The sequence below is a fragment of the Netta rufina genome (genome assembly GCF_964035555.1).
Source record: "Netta rufina genome assembly, chromosome: 3".
NCBI lineage: Eukaryota > Metazoa > Chordata > Aves > Anseriformes > Anatidae > Netta > Netta rufina.
This window is the reverse complement of record NC_140125.1, coordinates 16,653,146-16,673,420: the sequence shown is the minus strand read 5'-3', so window position 1 is coordinate 16,673,420 and position 20,275 is coordinate 16,653,146. Positions and strand designations below refer to the sequence as shown.

General features: G+C 35.3%; 1 protein-coding gene across 21 annotated transcripts in view; it reads right to left on the bottom strand.

Annotated features, from left to right (window-relative positions):
* NRXN1 (neurexin 1) overlaps positions 1 to 20,004 on the bottom strand; it is a gene marked incomplete at both ends in the record, with an annotated part of 708,589 nt that extends 688,585 nt beyond the window's left edge. For all 21 annotated transcript variants that reach the window (XM_084284087.1, XM_084284084.1, XM_084284067.1 and 18 more), the window contains one exon: positions 19,266 to 20,004. In XM_084284087.1, coding sequence (XP_084140213.1) covers positions 19,266 to 20,004 — 739 coding nt within the window. The remainder of the gene's footprint in view (positions 1 to 19,265) is intronic.
* Positions 20,005 to 20,275: the final 271 nt, after the last annotated feature.

Sequence of the window (20,275 nt, the reverse complement as noted above, 5' to 3'; positions counted from 1 at the left end):
ATGAACTGAATTAACAATTTTGAGGAGGTGATCCAGGTACTGTACTGTTCCATTTGTGTTACTTTCTCAGTATATTTATAAGAAACTGTGTCATATGTATTTAATGAAATGTATCCTGTGTTACATTATGTAGCATTACAACATACCACCACGTTAAAGCTATCTAAATCACACCTTGGGAGAGAGCAAGAAAAGAAGTTAAATGAAATTACTCCTTAAAGTAGGAGTTACCAACTTCAAAGGTTTCACTGTGGGTGAGAAAGAAATCATTACTAGGAGCAGCCAAAGGCCAGAGACAGTGGTCTGAAGGAAGAAAAAAAAAAAAAAAAAAAAAAGTCTTAAAAATAGGCAAAGAATAAATAATTTGAACAAAAAGAGTCAATGCCTTGAACAGTAAGCCTGTCAGAACTGCATAGAAAACATGGGCTGTAGGCAAAACTGGGAAAGCTGAAATGAAGAGGCCCACACCACTGAAAACTGGAAAGGATCAGCACACAAGAACGAAGATGGAAAAGGAACTCATAAGGAACAGAAATAGGAAGAATTAGCAGTAAGGGGAGACACTCAAGGAGATTGTAAAGGAGCAAAATATTTCCTATATTCCTTCAAGACTGTAGAGGCCATCCATAGTAATATAAACCATCTGAAATCAATGACTATTACTACATGTATTTCCTTATCTTTATCACTGTGTTAAATATCATTCACTGAGGAATGTGAGTCAGTCTGACTTAGTATAAGAATGAAATATCTGAGGGAGGAAATTTTAGTGGAATGTGGTTCAACATCAGAAAAGAATCAGCAATGCAAATCAGACAATATGATAACTAGGGAATGCTAAGAGGAAACTGCTTAAGAATCTCAGACATCTTGTCACTCTTGGAAAACGTGATCAACATGAGAAGATGAGTGTTATATTCATTAAAAAAAAAAAAAAAAAAAAAAAGTAAAGAATAGTAGATAGTAACAGGTATATCTTCCTAAATAGTACGTGAAGTAAAAGAGGAGGATGTACTGCTCTGTAATGATATGAATGCAGCTGACAGTCAGAGATATTAACAGATTGTAGAAATGATGGACAGAAGATTGCAAGGCATTTTTTGGCATAAAATAGTGAATATATTCAGTGGGAACTATACGGTCTCCAGCAGCAGAGTTAGCAACACATTTCAACAAATGTTTATATTGACCTGAAGGCCCTTAGTGATGCTGTAATGAAACCAGGACCAATAATCTGGTATCTTCCTGGAACATAAAATCTATGGCAGATAAAATCCATGTTGGTTCATTAGATTAACACAAATTGGCATAATGATATTTGTATATCAATATGTATAGAAACAATTTGGTTTATGGAAAGCCTCTGAAAATGTAGTTGTTCAGACTAAATAATCACGTTTATGCAGGTCCACACTTCACACAGTGCTGAGATAAAACTTCAATTGTTTTGTGGCAGTTTAGACTGAAATGAGTGTAAATGCCTTCTTTTATGATGGACTTGTATTCTAATAGAAGTATCTGTTTGGTTACACTGATCCACAAATTTTGAAGTCTGAACCATCCTCTTTGGAAAAAAAAAAAAAAAAAGACTTGAGAAAACAGAAGCTTACTGGATTTGGCCCTTTTTAGTTGTGCATAGCTACAAAAAGAAGCAGATGTAAATTAAAGCGGGAGCAGTGGAGGGAGTCTTTTGTTTCAATAGACAGACAAATAAACATAAAGCAGAATAATCTCAGTTGATTCAGACCTTAGGTTTTAGGACACCCTTTAAGAAAGTTTTATGCTATACATCAGCATTTCCAAGATGAGATAAATGCAGTGCTATCAAATTCTGACCTTAGCATTGCAATCAGTTACTAGTTTTTGGTCACTCCATAAATATAACGTGAAAGCACCTGTTCTAAGTAAAACTGTGTAATCGTCCAATTGCATCCTGCTGTTTTACTACTATATTTCATATCCTCCAGACTGGCTATATGGTTAGTTCTTTTGATAATCTCCTTAAGAATGACCAAAATGGAGAGTTTGAAAGTCTTACCCTCTGGAGAACTTGCATTCTATTTCCAGCAATCTCATCTCTTACAGAAGCATGAATTCTATTTTACAGTTTTGAAGGAGATACATGAGTTGTAGATTCCTTCATTTTCTTTTGGATATTCAGCTGACTGGTTACCAATGAGCTAAAAATACCTACTTAATTTTGTCACTCAGAGGTCTGGTGTACCTTCACAACAAAAGGTAGATGTCTTTTCTTTTTAATTTCGTATAGTTTGCTATAACCGCTTATACCAATTTTTATTTTTTCATAGTGCAAACATATTATACGCATTGAAAAATCACAGAATCACAGAACAGTCAAGGGAGGAAGGAACCTCTGGAGGTCATCTGGTCCAAGGACCCTGCTCAAGCATGGACACCTGGTGCAGGTTGCCAGGAATTGGACAACAATGCTCCACTAAGCCCTTGTTTTAATCTCACATGTATTGTAGAAGAATTTTCTTTTGACTGTTCTTTACTGGGTATAATTTGTTATTTTTCCAAATGAAATTTAGCCTTGAATACACTCTCTTGCTAAAATAGACCATAAATCCTTAGCTTAAGAACAATTCATTGCTGTTGTTGAAAAACATAATTGATCTGCCACTGCAAATTATTTGTATGTTAGGGTATTAAAAAAGCATTGTTAAAAATTTAATGGGATTTTGAATAATTTCTTATTATGTTGATATTACATTAATAAAAATTTATGCTCAAAAAAAAAGTTAACATAACTTCATTCAAACAATATATTCTGGTTTGCAAAAAAAAAATATTTGTTTGCTTCAGAAAACTTCCAGAAGAGTAGTGCTGGGAAATAATGTTCCTTCATGAAGGAGCCAAAATCAACAAGGTCCTTGTGAAAACAAAATAAAATAAAACTTAGATGTTATCTCCACATCCAACTGGGACGTTGAAGAATTAAAAATGTGCCTACATTCCTCAGCAAGCTACCTAACTTCTGTTTGTTCTCTCTTTTTCACAAGCATGAACCAAAATGAGTAGTACAAATGAAAATAACAATTAAGACAGCTTTCAAGCATTCTAGATTATGAGGGGCAAAAAAGATGACAAATTGCTTTTATCTTTATTTGACGTGAGAGCTTGAGAATATTCAGAATATTTCATTCAAGTATTCATGAAAAATCACTATTTCTCCCCTTACGTCTTTTTGCATGCACAAAATTTTAAATTTTTATGTTGTTTTATGAAGACTTTCTGCCAGAAAACTCCAAAATTCTTCATACAATATCATCAACAAGCAATATTCCAGTACAATAATCCACTACACCTAAGAAAATTATTTTTATTTGTGGACATTGATCCCCCCAAAATACAATCTTATGTGTATTTTGGTAGGTCTTCACTTCATTTCCAAAAACCATCTTTGCAAGATGCAAGCAAGATAAAGTTAAGAATATTTTGATGGTAGTTTTGTTAAAGATGTCTTTAACAAATACCATTAACAAATACTATTAACAAATACCATTTTATTCAAGGACATATTAATCTTGCTAACAGGTCTTGTTGGCATGTTCTGTTATGAGAAATAAACTATAATACGGGCCCAAAGAGAGTATCCAAAAGAGCCAAAAAAAAGAACAAATGTTTATAACGAATATATATGACTATACCAGGAACTTTGCTGCCCTTAGAGCAATCTAGAATAACCTAAATTGCAAACATTTATTTATTACTTTTTCTCCAGTCCAATCTCCGATCTCCATCTGAAGACATTTTAGACATTACAGATATTGTATAATCTGTAATGTCTAAAACCCACTTCTGTTGTAGTTAGTAGTGCAAGTTGTTATGGAGCAAAATCTCAGACATTACTATACAAAACAGAGAATAGGAAGAAGACAGTGAATATTATTAATGTTATTGTATGGATGAAAAACTACGAGAGAGATTAAATACTTGAATAAGGAAGTTGTAATAGAATTGTGAATATAAAATAGCAATTCCAAATCCCATTTCCAGTACTTAGTTACTTCTTAGTCCTTCATCTCTCCTTTTCTCCATTTTATGCTTCCAGATGTCTACCATTCATCTGATGTAATCATTTCTGAAGGCTCCAGTTTTTAGAGAAGAAGAAATAATATCTGGGTCCAAACCTAAAAAAGGGCCTTCTGCATAGTAAGTTATTTGCAACTGTAGTAAATTCCACAAAAAAAAAAAAAAAAAAAAAAAAACTGCAAAATTAAAGATCACTATCTAAATTAAAATGATTGCATAAAGGAATCCAACATTTCAGAGCTTGCAGCTGGTCATATGTTATGAAGCATACAGTTCTTACCAAGCAAGTAAGTACTTCCTTACCACAGTAAGAACATCCTGCAATAAGAAGTATGGGATGACTCGTGCCGAGACTGTTGTGCACTCTCTGGGGTGCACCCTAGGGGATAATGAAATTTGCTGAGCATGGTACACTATCCAAAAATATTTCTGATATTTAAGTTGCTTTCTTCCCCTGACTTCATTTCTTCGGTTACCAGTAATTTGTTTGCATGTTACTGCCAGTCTCATTTTATTACCAGTTGTGCAGGTTAACTTTTATATAAAGTCAGAGAGAACACCAAATTATACTGAAACTAGATTGAAATAATACAATTTAGGAGCTTGTTTTGAAATGCAGCAAAAAGCAAAGCAACTTTCAAAAATATTTTTGACATGTATGGAAGTTTCAGTACTGAGAGGTTTTCTGAGATTATTAAAAGTGATGCCACTGACTCACAGAAAATGGAGGTCCAGTTCCCAAGTTCAGTTAAAAACTTCTTGTTTTTTATTAACATATAGTACCGTACAGATACTAGGTTATTTAGTGCCAAATTTTGCCTTATTTGTCTTTGAAAATAGACTACTATAAAACCTATGTCCAAATCACTGAAAGTTTTCCTAATACTTCCAAGAAATTCCTTAAATAATTCTTCTGGCAAGAATATTGATAAATCCATATCGTTTGCAGGAATCAATCACAGCAATATAGACAGAAATTCAAAGATGTGCAAACAAGAGCCTAGTCATGTGCCCCATTCTGATGCAGCTGAGCATAAGAGCTTGGCACCCCTTATGCTGCTGCATGCTGGTGCTCAAAAAACTCCTTTCCATTTGCTCCTTCAGATCAAGTGGCATAACTGTGTGAGTAACTGCTCTATCCAAGTGATCTGGAATTAACAATTAGCTGCCCAAAAAATGATTTCTCTTTACCCAAACCACTGTAGCAGGACCAAGCTAGAGCATGATTCCATGTATGTTTATGCAGGCAGATCTGAAAGACAACCTCAGTGCAATGGCTATACAGTTTTCATCTCTTAGCTGCACCTAAAGCAGGCTGCTTCATGTGCTGTTTTACAAGTGACTGAAAATTCCTAGGCTAAACTAAAAATTACATTAATTTTTAAAATACTGAAAAATAGCTACTTATAAATCTTACTCATACAGACCCCAGAGATGCTATAGATGATATATCAACAATTGTTTATCTATCTATCTATAAATTTGGGAGCCATTAAAACATTGCATTCAGGACAAGTTTTTTCTAGAATTCTATTAAACTGAGAAAAGTTTTTTTGCCAATTTATGAAATGCATGAATGATGTAATTAATCACAGAAGCTGGTATTTTGAGAAGTCCAGTACGTCTAAGTAGTAGGAAACTTCTACTTCCGTCTTTGAATGTTATCCTGTATGTTTCAAAAGAAAAAAAAAAAAAAAAAAGGTTTGCAGAGCTATGGATGTTTTAAGTGACAGTAAAATGAGAGTGCATTACTTCATATTTCCTTCAGTGCTTAGCAAAAAACAACCTTTAGGGGGTCGTATAGTACTGTGGAGGACTGGGATTTTTGACCGGCACTGTCTTCCTGCAAAACGTGACATTAATCTGCCTTCAGCTTCTCCTGTTTGTTTGTTTTTAATTCTCATGCTTAATAGTCAAATGGTACAAGATAGTGGTTAAAATATAAATCAAAAAGGAAAAACGTATTTTGTAAATCTTCATAATTTTTTAATACACAAATAGAGAAATGGCTATTTTTTAAGTAGAGAAAGAAACTATCTCTAAACAAGGACAAAAATAATGAAGGTGTATTCAAGGCTCCTGGGACATTAATAAATGTGTCTCTCATAAAGACAGAAATGTCCTAAGAATATAGGCTAGTCAAGTCAAAGAATAGCGCTTCATTTATGGCTCTTCTGTATATAGCATTCTTTCACAGCTACACTATTGCTTCATATAAAACTTCTACATAAAAACTTTAAGAAAAATCGATAAGTTTTTGTTTGTTTGTTTGTTTGTTTAATTGCAACATTGAAGAAGCAAGTGCAAATACTGTGTACTTTATTAAACAATGAAATGGGTCTCTTAAAGGTTAACTCAGTCAATTCATTAGAAAAATGATTCTGAAACATACTGAAAAAAATTAGGCATAAGATTTTTAATTTGCTTGATTTCTTTCTTTATAAAACACATACTTCAGAGTAAGATCAGTTACAGTAAATTGAGAGGGACCCATAATAATAAGGAAGTCCTCTACTTATTAAATTAAGAAAAAAAAAAAAAAAAGATTTAGTCACAAAACAGACAAACAAACAAAAACACAGCTCAGCTGAAAACACGACATTTATGTTAGCAGTAGAATATCCCCAAGGGAACTCTGAATAAGTTTCATTTTTATTATGATTCCTTTTGACTTCAGTCTTATTTTGAAGCAGAAAAATAAAAATCATTTGGGCAGGAGTGACTTGACTTTCAGGGTTCAAAGCTTTCTGCCAAACCTTTGAAAACCTGCTAGAATCTGTTCAAGTTGTAAACTTTCTGGAAAAAACTGTTCGCACAGTGCTTGCAGAGATACATATCTTGTTTTTTATCAGAAAACTCCTGGAAAATTATTTGGACTGTGGTTCTATACTCTAACTTGAGCCTTTCATTTGAAACTCTAGATAATTGCAGCATTTGGTAGGTACCGGTACCCGATCTTGGAGTAGGGGAAGTGTCAGCCATTCTGCAGCCTCCCTGCTGGGAGCAGGTGCTGTGGAAAGGATGCTTCCTGACTGAAAAGTCAATAGCTGAGGCTGAGGTGTAAGGGTGGGCGTAGTCTAAAAAAACTATAAACAACATTATATACACTGACTACTTTACTTTTAGAATTCAGTAATGTTTTTTTTGTGTTGTTGCGATGTCAAAAATAGCAGCTCTGAGACATAAGGTTTCTTACGTAACTTAGATCCATCTGCTTTATTCATATATGTTATGATATAGCCTTTAATTAAACAGTTTAATGTCTCCAGAGGGTCCATAAGTCTTCTGTATGCAAAAGAGGTCTATTCTTAGCAGTAAGTAATGACTGAGTAATCAAGAAAGCTGTTGTGACAATGAGCAGTATACCTGCCCCTGCTTTACAATAGTCCTTGCTAAAAAGGAGTAGGGTGTACCACATACCAAAGAGAGGCGAACGTTCCTTTGAAGCATTCCACCCCCTTCTGTCCTGAAAATTCTGTGTGACTTTGCTCAGGTTTCTAAGGCCAGGCATTTTCTGTGTGGTCATTCCCTATGCTGTTAAAGATATTTGCATTTTCTGGGAACTTGCCTTGCTGGATATTCTAGAATATGCAATACTATTCCCTCAGAGATATAATCTGAAGTCAATAGGAGCTATATTTTGATGTTACAGTGCATGTATAGTGTTAAACGTGAAGTAGTGGGAAAACATCAGCTTGTGTTCTCAGTATTAGTGAATGTTTTTACCTGCAGTCTCTTTTGCCTACAACTCGGATAATAGCATCTGTCATCTTACATATATATTGTGTAATTTTTAATATTTGCACAGCTGCTTAGACATTGTAGTTATGAGAAACTTAGAAAAGCCTTGGGAAAAATTGATAATTTCTCTTCAGAGCTGTTTTGAATATGGACAATAAATAAGGCTCACACTGAACAGCAAGAAGAAAACAAAATGCTGAACAACTTATTATCCAGACTACGCACTGAATGAGGAAGAAGGCTTGAGGAAGAAGTGGTATATGATCATGTAATTAAAGATTGTTTCATAAGGGGTACTCAGAAAGGGATGAAATTAAAACTGTAGATTGTCCTTATCCTGACAGTCCACAGCTTCTGAGTATATTATTTTGAAACTTAGCAATATTCTCAGAGCATAGATTTTTGAGTGTAGTACGCTCATACATGTTAAACTGATACTGATGAATTAGGTTGATTAGAGAAGAAGCAAATTGTCCATACCGAGCTATGCTTTAGAAACCTGTGCACCAAAAGGGTATCTAAGAACAATGAAAAGAGTGTGAAGAATAATTCAAATACATGGATGGAAAAATACATTACAGGCTGTTCTCAAACCTCAAACATTTTAATACGGCACACTTATGGAGGTGGTAGTGAGATTATAATATGAAGGTTTTTTTAGCCACTAATTTGTAATTTTATAAGGGAAAGTAGCATTGGTAGTTCCTATCATACCTGTACAAACACAAACACTTTAATGAGACAAATAAGTATTTGTTGTTTCCAAAAAAAGGTATGTGAAACATGCAAGCAAAGGTTCCTTTTAGTCATTTTTGTGCTGGCTAAATGCTTTTGTGCATCTGAATGACAAAAAGAAACCTCTAAAAAGATCACAAAGTAATATTGCATAGTACTGGGCAAGGTTAGGCCTGATTGCTTCTTGAGGGTTTTGAGTGTTTTAATATTATTAGAATTAAGAGATCTTTATTTTTATTTTTAACCAGAGGACTTGATTCTGACTTTTCCTCTATTTTACAATGGTGTAATGCATTAGCTTCAAGAGGCATCAATCCTGATTTACACAGACAGAAGTACCTGGACTAATGATTTTAATTGACTGAGAGATCCTACTGATGACTCAAATTTCCAGCGAGTAAGCTGATAAAGAGTAAAGGTGAATAGCATCAAAACTTGTCACCTTATACGTTTAGGCTATCCAGGAATAATAAGCCCATGTTAAAATACACCATCAAAATAAGTAAATGTTAGTAAGTTCTCAGAGGCATGCTTTTTGGTTTAGGTATATCTCCCTGACAATAGCTACAGCATCACTAACTGCTTTTTGTTATTTTTTCATGCAAATGTGAAGAATTTCACATCTTTCACCCTTGAATACATGCAACAAATTTCACCCTTGAATACATGCAACAAAAAAGATGAAAGCTACCACTCATTGAAGGTAGCTTTGCTTCTGAACTCCTGTTGTAACGTCAACTTAGACTGCTATCTTTCCACTTCCAATAGGTATGTTTATGTTTTTTAAGTAGGGGAGAAATGGAAAGGAAATTTTATTCACTTGCATTCCTGTGAATGCTTCTATGGTTCAAAATTGACAAAATTCACCAGCATGACTCATATATCACAACTGGTACTACATGACTGAATAACAAAGCTTTGTTTAATTAGTCTCTTATAAATGTGAGTGATGTAAGTACTTAAAATGTGTAAGAAAATGTTTATTTAAAGACTCAAATGATATATAAAACAAGTGAATACGTTTTAGCTGACGATAAGAGAATAGATAAAATCTCTGAATGTTAATTATTTTTCAAATATTGAAAATGTGCTTGCCAGTTGATTTGCATGAATGGTAGGTCAGAATTTCTATTACATTAACTTCTTTTTTTTTGTCATTAAAACTTTCTTTGTTACATAAATATGAATAAGAAATAGTGTGAAATTATTTTTCTCATAACTAACTGAACCTGAAAAATATTTTTGATTTTGAGTTTTGAAAATTTTGTGAGGAAAACAAAAATAAAAAGTGCTGTACTTCATACATTCTTATAATAAGAAACTAATTTGTTTAACTGCCACAGAGATAAAGGCGTAAATTCACAGTTCTGTAAATAACTTTCAATCTAGCCCCTCCTTCAAATCCTTTGGATGAAGAAGAGTGACAAAAACTAGAAATCCATGGAAAAGGCCACAACTGAGAGAGCATTTATGGAAAACTAATAAAATTTGGGGCCAATAAACTAATAAAATTTGGGGCCAAGAAAGAAATATTTTCAAGTCTTCCAATATATTCAACCAGTCTTCCTGGTGAACTAGTAGGATTTTTTTTTCTCATAACATTTAAGTAGGAATTATTTATGTATGAATATAAAATCTGTATTTGTAGTTCTTCAGAAAATGTTTAGCCAAACAAGGCAGATCTTCTGTTTGATGTTGTAAGACTGTTCATAATTTATCTCTGAAAAACAGTATGTTCTGAAAAATAAAAAATATTTTTTTCAATGTAATAGTATTTCAGATTTTTTTTTTCCCCCAGTAAATCCCAGAAAGTGAACTTCATGGAAAATCACGTCCTGGGAAGTTCAGCAACATTCACATAAGGACAATGTAGCAGGAGTATCAGGAGGCATTAATCAGTTCTTAAAAAAATCTATTTACAAATCTTTCTTATAACTCCCCATGACAGTTTTAAATTTAAGTGACATATAGGCAGTGGTTTCTAACATCCTCTTTCTCCTGTGTCTCCTCTGATGAGGAAAAATAGGAGAAAAAAGAAAATGAAAAATTAGTAATCTCAATGCCAGCAATCATATTTGTAGAACTTTCCTAAAAAAATCCACTGCTTTTCTAGAAGATGGCATCATGAGAAGCATCTGCCTATCCTGTTACAAATACCTGAAATTCACTGTGCTTAGACATAGTGGTATGTGGAGTCTGGGAAGAAGATGTCTCATTAGCCTCTCCTCCTCTTGTCCCTGGACCTTTCAGGTTAAGAGTCCGATTTTACAAATGCATAAAGCATAAATGCATAAATTTTTATGCATTTAGTTGATGCATAAAAATCAGCAGAATCCAGACTTTTTATATCACTTTTATTACTGCTGTACTAATAGTAGTATTAGTGCAGAATGAGTAGAGAATGTCTTTCCTAAAAGGGCTATAGAGTTTTTTTGTTTTTAACTATCATCGGGACCTGATTCTCAGATTTTTATTAATAATATTATTTTTGCATCACAAGACTGTAATTCATCCTAAAGCAAAATTCATCACAGCTGTTCTCTAGACACCCATTGCACAAATTGCTGACACACATCAGCATTTCTGTTGTTACCTCTGGGAACAGGCAAAGAAGAATCAGGATGAGCTTCTAAAGAAAATTAAAATACAGAGATGCAGATCTTCATCCCATGTCTACTCATTAATTCTGTGATTTTCTACATGCTTCTTAAAAAAGGAAGTACATATAATTTTTAAGAAATATATATAATCTTTCTCAAGGAGTCTTCTCTTGACTGAAATACTTCCTTTGACATTGTCATATTTTACGTCTTTCGTTAAAGCCAGAAAGCTTAGAAGGGAAAGAAGATGAACATAAATGCCATTTTGTATCAGAAATGAAGATGTAATTCTGAAGCTCTGGAACTGTGGCATGCATCCCCAATTGTATAGTGTAATGTCAGTAACCTCCGTAATGACTGTATATATTTTCTTAATTACAAAAAAGAAATCACTGTTGGAAGAATCAGTCTAATTTCTCTGCCTTTAAGCAATGCACAAAATAACAAAAAATAACAAAAAGTCAGACCTTTCCGTTTGAAGACCTTATATATTGTGCCACAGATTTAAAGCAATCTGCAACTTGCACACCTACATAGAATTGTCAGTATATAACCCCTACATAGGCAAAATACACTGTTTCTCTGTTTGCAGTGGCAGTAACTACCAAAGTGATGCTATTGAATACACTTCCCACTTTTTTGGTAAAACAGATTTTTTCACAAATTACAGAGTCCCTTATATATATACAGAGTCTGTTATATAACTTTACTTTTATAGCACTTTTCATGCTCATACATTAAATTTAAAAATTATAATAGCGATGACAACAATGATGATGATGGCCATAAAATCACCATAAAATCATAGAATGGCTTGGGTTGGAAGGGACCTTAAAGATCATCTAGTTCCAACCCCCCTGCAATCAGCAGGGATAACACTCACTACATCAGGTTGCCCAGGGCCAACCTTGCCTTGAACACCTCCAGAGGGTTCCAGCCCTCTAACCATCTTCGTGGTCCTCCTCTGGACCCACTCTAACAAATCCACATCCTTCTTGTAGTTGGGACCAGACCTGTATGCAGTATTCTAAATAACGCCTCACAAGGGTGGAGCAAAGGGTGACAACCACATCAATGGTGATAAATATCTGGATTTATGAAGTCTTTCCAAGTCTAGCCAGACTAATGGAAGACACATTCAGACCAGCTGCGCACATGAAGAAACACAGTATTCTGAACACTGAGCCATGGGTAGATAAGTAGCAAGAATGCTGGCAACTTAAAGCTAGCTGATTAAGTATCAGTTCTATAGACTTAGAAGGTTGCACTATTGTAGAGCTTCAAGTCTTGACTTCAACTAATAGAAATTCTGATATTACAAGATCCCGACTGCCACAAAGAAAATCCTAACAAAAATCCTGTATGGAGCATTAGCAATTTAACCTTAAGAGATGTAAAAAATAAAAATAAAAATAACAACAAAAGCAAAAAAAATGAACCAAAGCAAAACAACAACAATAAGAAGAAAAATCATCATCAACAACAACAAAACTGGAGAAGTGGCATAAACTGGCTAAGGTCATGGAGGCAGCATTGCAAAAATCATATACTTTTTCCTACTTCATTCATTAGTTGCTGTATTTTACACATGGAAATGCTCTTTGGCTCTGCTGAGTACAGCAAAATCCAGGAGAATGGTTTCAACGATTCATTACAGGAACCCACTAGATGCAACTACTTTTTATTTGGCAGCAGAGAATCCAAGCTTCTGAAAGACTGACTTCTGCATATATGACAGTATAATACAGGCTAGTAAAGTGCTTGTGATACTCTCAGACACCATCACCACAGTAAAGAAACAGAAAGAGTCAGTAGAGAAAGTGCCCATCTTTGTGGGGGAAAAAAAACAAAAAAAAAAAACAACTATGTTATTTTTTTTAAAGGTTACTATGATTCCTGGACAGAGTAGAACAAAATAAATGTATCATAGATACTATGTACTTTACTAGTCAGTTCTATATATAACAACACTAACAACACAGCTAAATGTACGTTTGTCACATTATAAAAAATCATTCCCTGAAGGAAGTATATTTTGGTCTTTGCAATTCACTCCTCATGTAGAACATGATATACAACAACTCAGAATGCCCTTCACTGTGCTGTAAAATCATGTGTTTATGAAGGTACACAACTTCAACTTCAGCACAATAAACTAATCAAAGTATTTTTACAGAAGCTGGCATGGCTTCATACTTTCTGAAAGTAACACCAAGTTCTCTGGAAGACAAGGCACTGCATTAATTCCATCAAGACATTGATTAACCTTTTTGTTTTAAAATATCATCCAATTTTGGTATGTTTGTTAAAAGAAGTGTAAATTATCACAATTGTACATGATAAAGTAAGCCTCAACGTCAAGCTATTTCAGTCAGGAATTGGTTTTACTTGCCAGGTCAATAATGACTAGGGGATAAAATTATGTGTTCTGTAATCCAAACATTTTCCCACAACTCTTTGGCTAGCATCTATGTTTAAAAGGCTCTGAGCATGCCAACCTGCAGCTCACAAAAGATCAAGTGCATTTGGTCCAAAATGCCTGTAAGTCTTGAAGTATAATTACATTAAAATATAGGTAATTTTATTAAGTAATTTTAAAATTCAGAGTGAATTTGACAATGTGACACAATGGCCTGTGCTGCTAGATGTAAATTCTTCTAGCATATTAACATTTTACAATTGGCAATATAGATTCAAAATTGACATGGGCCCTGTATCTCAGCTAGGAACAAAGGGAAGCCACAATCTCACTGCATAAAATACTATTGATTTGGGGTACTAAGATGTATGCTATATGCATAAGTGGTCTTTTGGAAGCATTTCAATATCAGCATTTTGAAAGGATTAGCTATATTCAACAAGTAACCTTCTTAGAATATAATATAAAACAGACTGCCAACTCCTAATTACCAGTGACACAGGATTTAAATTGCTGTGATTTTACACAACGCAGATACTGAAATCAATATCCTATAATGCCAAATCCTGGCAAGCAAAATAATATATCAACTTTCATTAGGAAAATGGTGCAAAATTCTGCTTTAAACTGACATAAGCATTCTGTTTGCATACAACTGAATGCATTTAACATAGTTTTGAACAATTTGGGGATTATTTGACTACCTGTCCTCAAGATTATAGTCAGACAAAAAAAAAAAAGACACTAAAAATATTAAATAAAATCTACACATTTGAGTTAAACTAATCTAATCTGTAAATACAAAAGAATTTTAGTGTAGTCTCTTGTGGATTTCCATTTCTCCTCCTATATCAACATCATCCCAGTGGCTATTGGCACTGACAAGAAATTCAGCATGCAGATCATGTAACAGAGATGAGTGTTTTAGATAAAGATTCTGAAGTGTAAATCAAAACAAAAGTTTTGCTCACAGTATTTACTCAGTATTTACTATTCCATAGTACATGTATATTTAGCTAACTATTCAGGAAGGATAAAGACTGAAGTGCCTACTCTTGCAAGATTGAGTATCTGCAGAGTTCAATAGTACAACTCTGAGCACAAACACCTATCTCATAAAAAATATAATTAATGCCAAAATATATTTATATTCAAGACATAAGGGAATTGAATGAATTATAAAATGAAAATTCTCAAAGAGATATAAATATTGGATGAGTTTTTAAAAATTAACATGAAGAAGCAAATATGCACAACAAAGATTCATGTAATATATTCAGAACCCAAACAAACAAATCTAAATGCTGGCTAGCCTAAGACATCTGGAATTTGCTTCCTTAAAAAATCCCTTTCACAATTCATACCATAGCTGGCATCAAGTTCTGAATATCTGACAAGGAAGAGTATCTCTTACAGTGAACAGCTGCATGAACAGTCCTCAATTTTTCCACAAAACAGAAACTCAGTAGGACAGTTAAAATAAAATATGTTCTAAAAAGGAAGGCTTTGAATTCACAATGTAATTGCCTCTATATCAACCTAATATTAAGACAAGTAGACCAGCTATATCTTAAAAAGATAAATCACCCCATACGTAATTTTTTTTTTCAAACAGTTACAGATACAGAAAAGAAAAAGAAGCTGGTGTCAATGAGGAACATCTCCCAAAAAAGTGTGTTACGTGCTTTTTATTTCCTCCTTCAGGGGTATCTTTATATTTTCTTGGACAGGAAACTGGACAACATTATTTATATACAAATGAAGATAAAAAGAAAATAATATATATAAATTCTGTCTAAAGTCAGAAGGTCAGTATTTACTGGAGTGATTTGATAATTTGTTGTTGTTGTTGTTGTTCTGAAATTCTAACATAAGAAGCAAAACGGGAAGAAGAACATGAAGGCTCACTGTATTCTCCTTAGGAATCATGTATATATCAGAATATTTCCTTCTCCGTAGGAAATCATGTATTCTCCTTACCTTCTAGGACCCTGACACAATTCAGTAATAATTTGATTCTTAAAATCAGTCTTTTTACCAAACAGTTCTCCTTATAATAAAATCAAACCATACCAATTTGATTCTTTTCATCAAATAATACAGTTTTCGCTGAGAAGGTTGTGGTGTATGTCAAAAATTTATCAGAAAATTGATATGGAAATCAGGGTTTACTTGAATGCTAGTCTTATTTCTAACAAAATTTATAATAATTTTATGTACTTTTACTTCTACTGAGTCGCTATTACATGAAATAATATTCTTTTGCCTGTTTCAGTATTAAACAGAAATTTATATTTGCTCTTTTAGAAGCCTCTTTACCCATAAGCACTCAAGACTAATTCACAACAGAACTGCTACAGATCATATTTTTCTGTGCTGTAGGCAGCATGCCCTTGATATTCAAGCAAAACTCCAATACTCTTTCTGCATTTCATACCAAAGCTCCCATTGAAGAGAGTTTATAACTACTGGAACAAAGAACATGACTGAACATAATAAATCTGATTCTTTCCTAGGTTTTACACTGGTGTAGTTCAGATAATAAATGAAGCTACTCCTGTTTTAGACAGCTACAAGGACATTTAAGCTTGCTAGAAGTAAGTTATATTGCTAGAAGTAAGTTATATGGGTTTTTCAAAACAAATAAAACTTGGTGAAACTTCATTATTTTAAGAAAACTTTACCTCATAAGAAAGAAAAAAGAAAGAGTGATTTTATAATCTCTTAATTTAGTGATAATCTCTCTCTGAAAATAACTTAAATGCCACCAAAATGCATTCTACGACCTGAAATCAGTTATTTCAAATCTCTCAAATGTGCAAGTCAGGATCAAAATTTTTGAAAGGGTTGGTTTTTTTTTTGTTTGTTTGTTATTATTGATTTCTAAAGTTCTCATTATACCATTGAACGTTAAACTCTGCACCTAGACAGATGGCAGAGATGCAGAAGCACACTAAATACAAGCTTATATTACATAAATATTTATATATATGTATATATATATATTTCAAAGGAAAATAGAATTTAATGACTATCCTTCACCTTAAAGGCAAAAGGTACCAACTGGGACATCTAGGTACAATTTCAGATAAAAATGGTAAGCTTGGTACTAGAACATTTAGGTCCAATCTCAGATAAAAATGGTAAGTTTGGTACCTTTCATATTTAAACCATTTCTAGCCAACAAGCTAAAAAGACAGAGCGTGAGATCTCAGAAGATCCCCTCAAATTCATTGCTATATGAATTGCTATATATATCCTCCATCCTACGCAACGGCAGCCTCTTACTAAGGCTTGTGGGAAATTTAATGGCAACCTCTTGCTAAAGCTTGTGGAAAATTTACACATTCCAGGAACAAAAGATCGTTAACTCAACATCATAATTACTATGTTGGCTATAAGAGAAATAGACAACAGTAGCCAGGGTTTCTTTCGTGATAGACGCAATGGACAGACTTGTCCTTCTGCCTTTTTATATTTCAGAAGATTAAATCAATGTTTTTACAAATTAGTTCAGTATTTTTGGTAGCACATATGAGAAGCTACTAAACCCTTCATCAAACCTGACTGATAGGTTTCAGTTATTTTTTCTCAATCAACAGATACAAACTGCAGGAACAGTTCCATTTATGTTGCTGACAGTGGAAATGTTGTATTCTATTTCAAATGAAATTGGAATCTGATTACTTTATGATGAGACTATGCTAAAATTACACATCTTGCTATTATTTTATAAGGTTTCTTAGTGGTAAAGGGAGGTGTGAGGGAAATCTTGATCCCACTGAGGTCAATTGTAAAAGCATTATCATTTGAATGAAGCCAATACTTTATCCTAATTTGGGGGATTCCAAAATTATTTTGACTGTCATCTTCTTACAAGCACTATATAATTTATATATATATATATATATATAAAAACATATATAGTATTCCATTAAGGTTCAATCTAAACGTAAAAATGTTCTTTAAAAATACCTGATGATCTTACTAATTCTGTTAAAGACAAGATGTGCCCTGACTTATTTTACATGCAATTATATAAACTTTTTCATATAAATATTACATGTTCAAAATCATTTTAAATAAACAGCTTTAATGTAAATTGCATATCTTTTTCAATAATATATAAATGAACATTGTCACTTTAATCAAACTGCTACCCCTCCGAACTTGCTTTTCAGTTTATAATAGGGTCTAACTCTAAGATGCTAAGACAACTCAATATTTTATGTATACATATTAAAAAGTTACATTCAAATACTAAATACATTTACATGATTTAGGCTAATATAGAAGATACTTCATTTTACAATTTCTGGGACTGTGTGCAACTGAAAGTATAAACTTCTTATTTTCTGAAACTATCATTTCCTTTTTACTTATTTTAAAAAGTTAATAAGCTTTGATTTTTTTAACGAATGGCAGATGAGAGATAAACAGCTGATAAAGTAAACAAGATGTAAAATGACTGTAGTGTTTTGGGTACTGACACTAAGGACAGAAGATGTTACATAATAAAGCACAAATGATGTTTTCTTTTTTATAATGAGTGAAATTTGATAGAAATAATAAAGGCAAATTATTCAGCCATAAATGTCTTGTAGCCACTCAGTGAATATCTTAATTTGGCATACATAGTATCTTATCTATATTTACCTTCTACATTTCACACTCAGGTCTTCGGTCTCAAATTTTGACATGATTATATTTTTACATTTGTACTTACTTCATTCGTATACCTTTAAGTTTTATTGTAGGTACATATGAGGGTACATGAGTACCCTCTGTGCTTAAGTAGTTTCAAGCAATGGTACCCTTACCAGCCAAATAATAGAGTCCTACATGTATCTGCATTAAATGTTCACACTCCTTCCAATCACCAAAACCAATGGCCACTGAATATGAATCATATTTTACTCAGTGATTTATTTGTAGATGGGATTCAGGAAACTGCTGTTTTTCAAAGCTGTCTTCCTTGGTATAAATACCCAGTAATTTTGTAGTCTTCGAGCATATATTTCCCCCATGCCCTTTTGTCTTCTCTCTAAGCCTGGCATTCCAAATGTCTGAATACATTGCAAAGTACTGTTCGCATTTGTATAAAACTATAATCCTCTGTCTAGTCCCTCTCCTCCCCAACAACAATTTAAAGAATTCCCAAATAAATCACTGGTTTTATTCCAATGTTGTAATAGAAGTAGATATCAATATAAAACAGATTCTGGGTCTCTACTACCCTACAAAAATAAACCCAGGTAACCTTTGCACTTAAACTAGTAGAATTCTTCCTGTCGCTTCCCGTTCCCAGAATTAATTGCCACCAGCTGCTCATTAGAAGCATGCCCACCCCCTCCTTTGACTCTAGCCAAGCATGACATCGGCCACCCCCTCCTGCCTGGGTACCACCTGGCACCAAGGCCCTGTCCTTCCTCTGCCCAGGACAACTCCACATCACACTTTGCTGTGGGAAGACACCCAGATGGCATCCTCCTCCCATCACCCACCCTTGCAGAGAACAGAGGAGTGATGGCACCATGGTCTGCCACAGACACACGTGGGGGGAGGAAGGCAAGGAAGAGGGAAGGCAGCAGGGAGGCAGTGGGGAAGGGAACGAGACCCACTTGTACAGATGAAACTCCATGCAGGCCTGGCCTCCTACCCGTCCCCTCCATTATGCAAAGGGGGCAGTGGGGCAAGCTAAGATGGTGTCTTACCTTCACTGCAGTCCTTCCCCCGAAAGCCTGTTTGGGAGCAGTCACAGACGGCCTGGTCGTTGAGCACTGAGCAGACGCCCCCGTTGAGGCAAACGTCCTCTCGGGCACACAGGCGGCTTTGCTCATCATCCAGCCGCACCTCCTGGCTCTCCACTGGCGATGTCTGTGTATAGTTGACCCGCACATCCGTTATCCAGCCCTTGAAGGGCTCCCGGTCTTTGACAGAGGATAACGTCAGCTTTAGTGTCGCTGACCGCAGCTCTGGCGGGAGCCCCCCTAAGAATAGGCCACTGAACACAGTCATGTCCCGCCGCTTGGATTTCACCTCCACCCACTTTGCCTCAGCCCGGTCGATGATCAGTGTGGTGTTCTTGAAGTGGCGGCGAATGACCACAGCATGCCAGAGGTTATCATTGACGGCAGTATCAGACAGGAGAGTGGCGGGTTCAGCACAGAAGATGGAGAAGCTGAGCTGCAGCCGCCCACCCTGGGTGAGGATGAGTTCCAGGAAGTCGCAGAAGCCCTCGTCATCGAAGTAGAGCACCAGCCCACTGGAGCTGCGTGTCTTCATGTTGAAGCTCATCTCGCTCTCACAGCAGGCGTTCCACTTGGGGAAGCGGGTCCACTGCCCCTCAGCCCCCGGGAACTCCAGCCCACTGCCCAACTCAGCCCAGCAGCCCAACAGCAGGGCCAGCCAGAGCAGTAGGCAGCCCCCACGCCGCACCAGTGCCGCCCCCATCCTGCGCGGCCTGGGACGGGTGAGCGGGGCGGCAGTGCCGGCGGGGGGCGGCGCTGGGGCCCCGGTGGCAGACAGGGTAAAATCTTGCCGGGCACCAGCCACGCTTGGAGGTTCAGGCACGCTCACCCCCGTCTTGGGACGGGGGGGCTGTGAGTGCCCCGCTGGATGAAGTGGGGCACCAGGAAGGGAAGGTGCCCCACCGGTCTGCCACAGGGGAGAAGGCGCTGGTGGGTTTCTTCACTGGTCAGACAGGCTTGGCAAAAGATGTCTG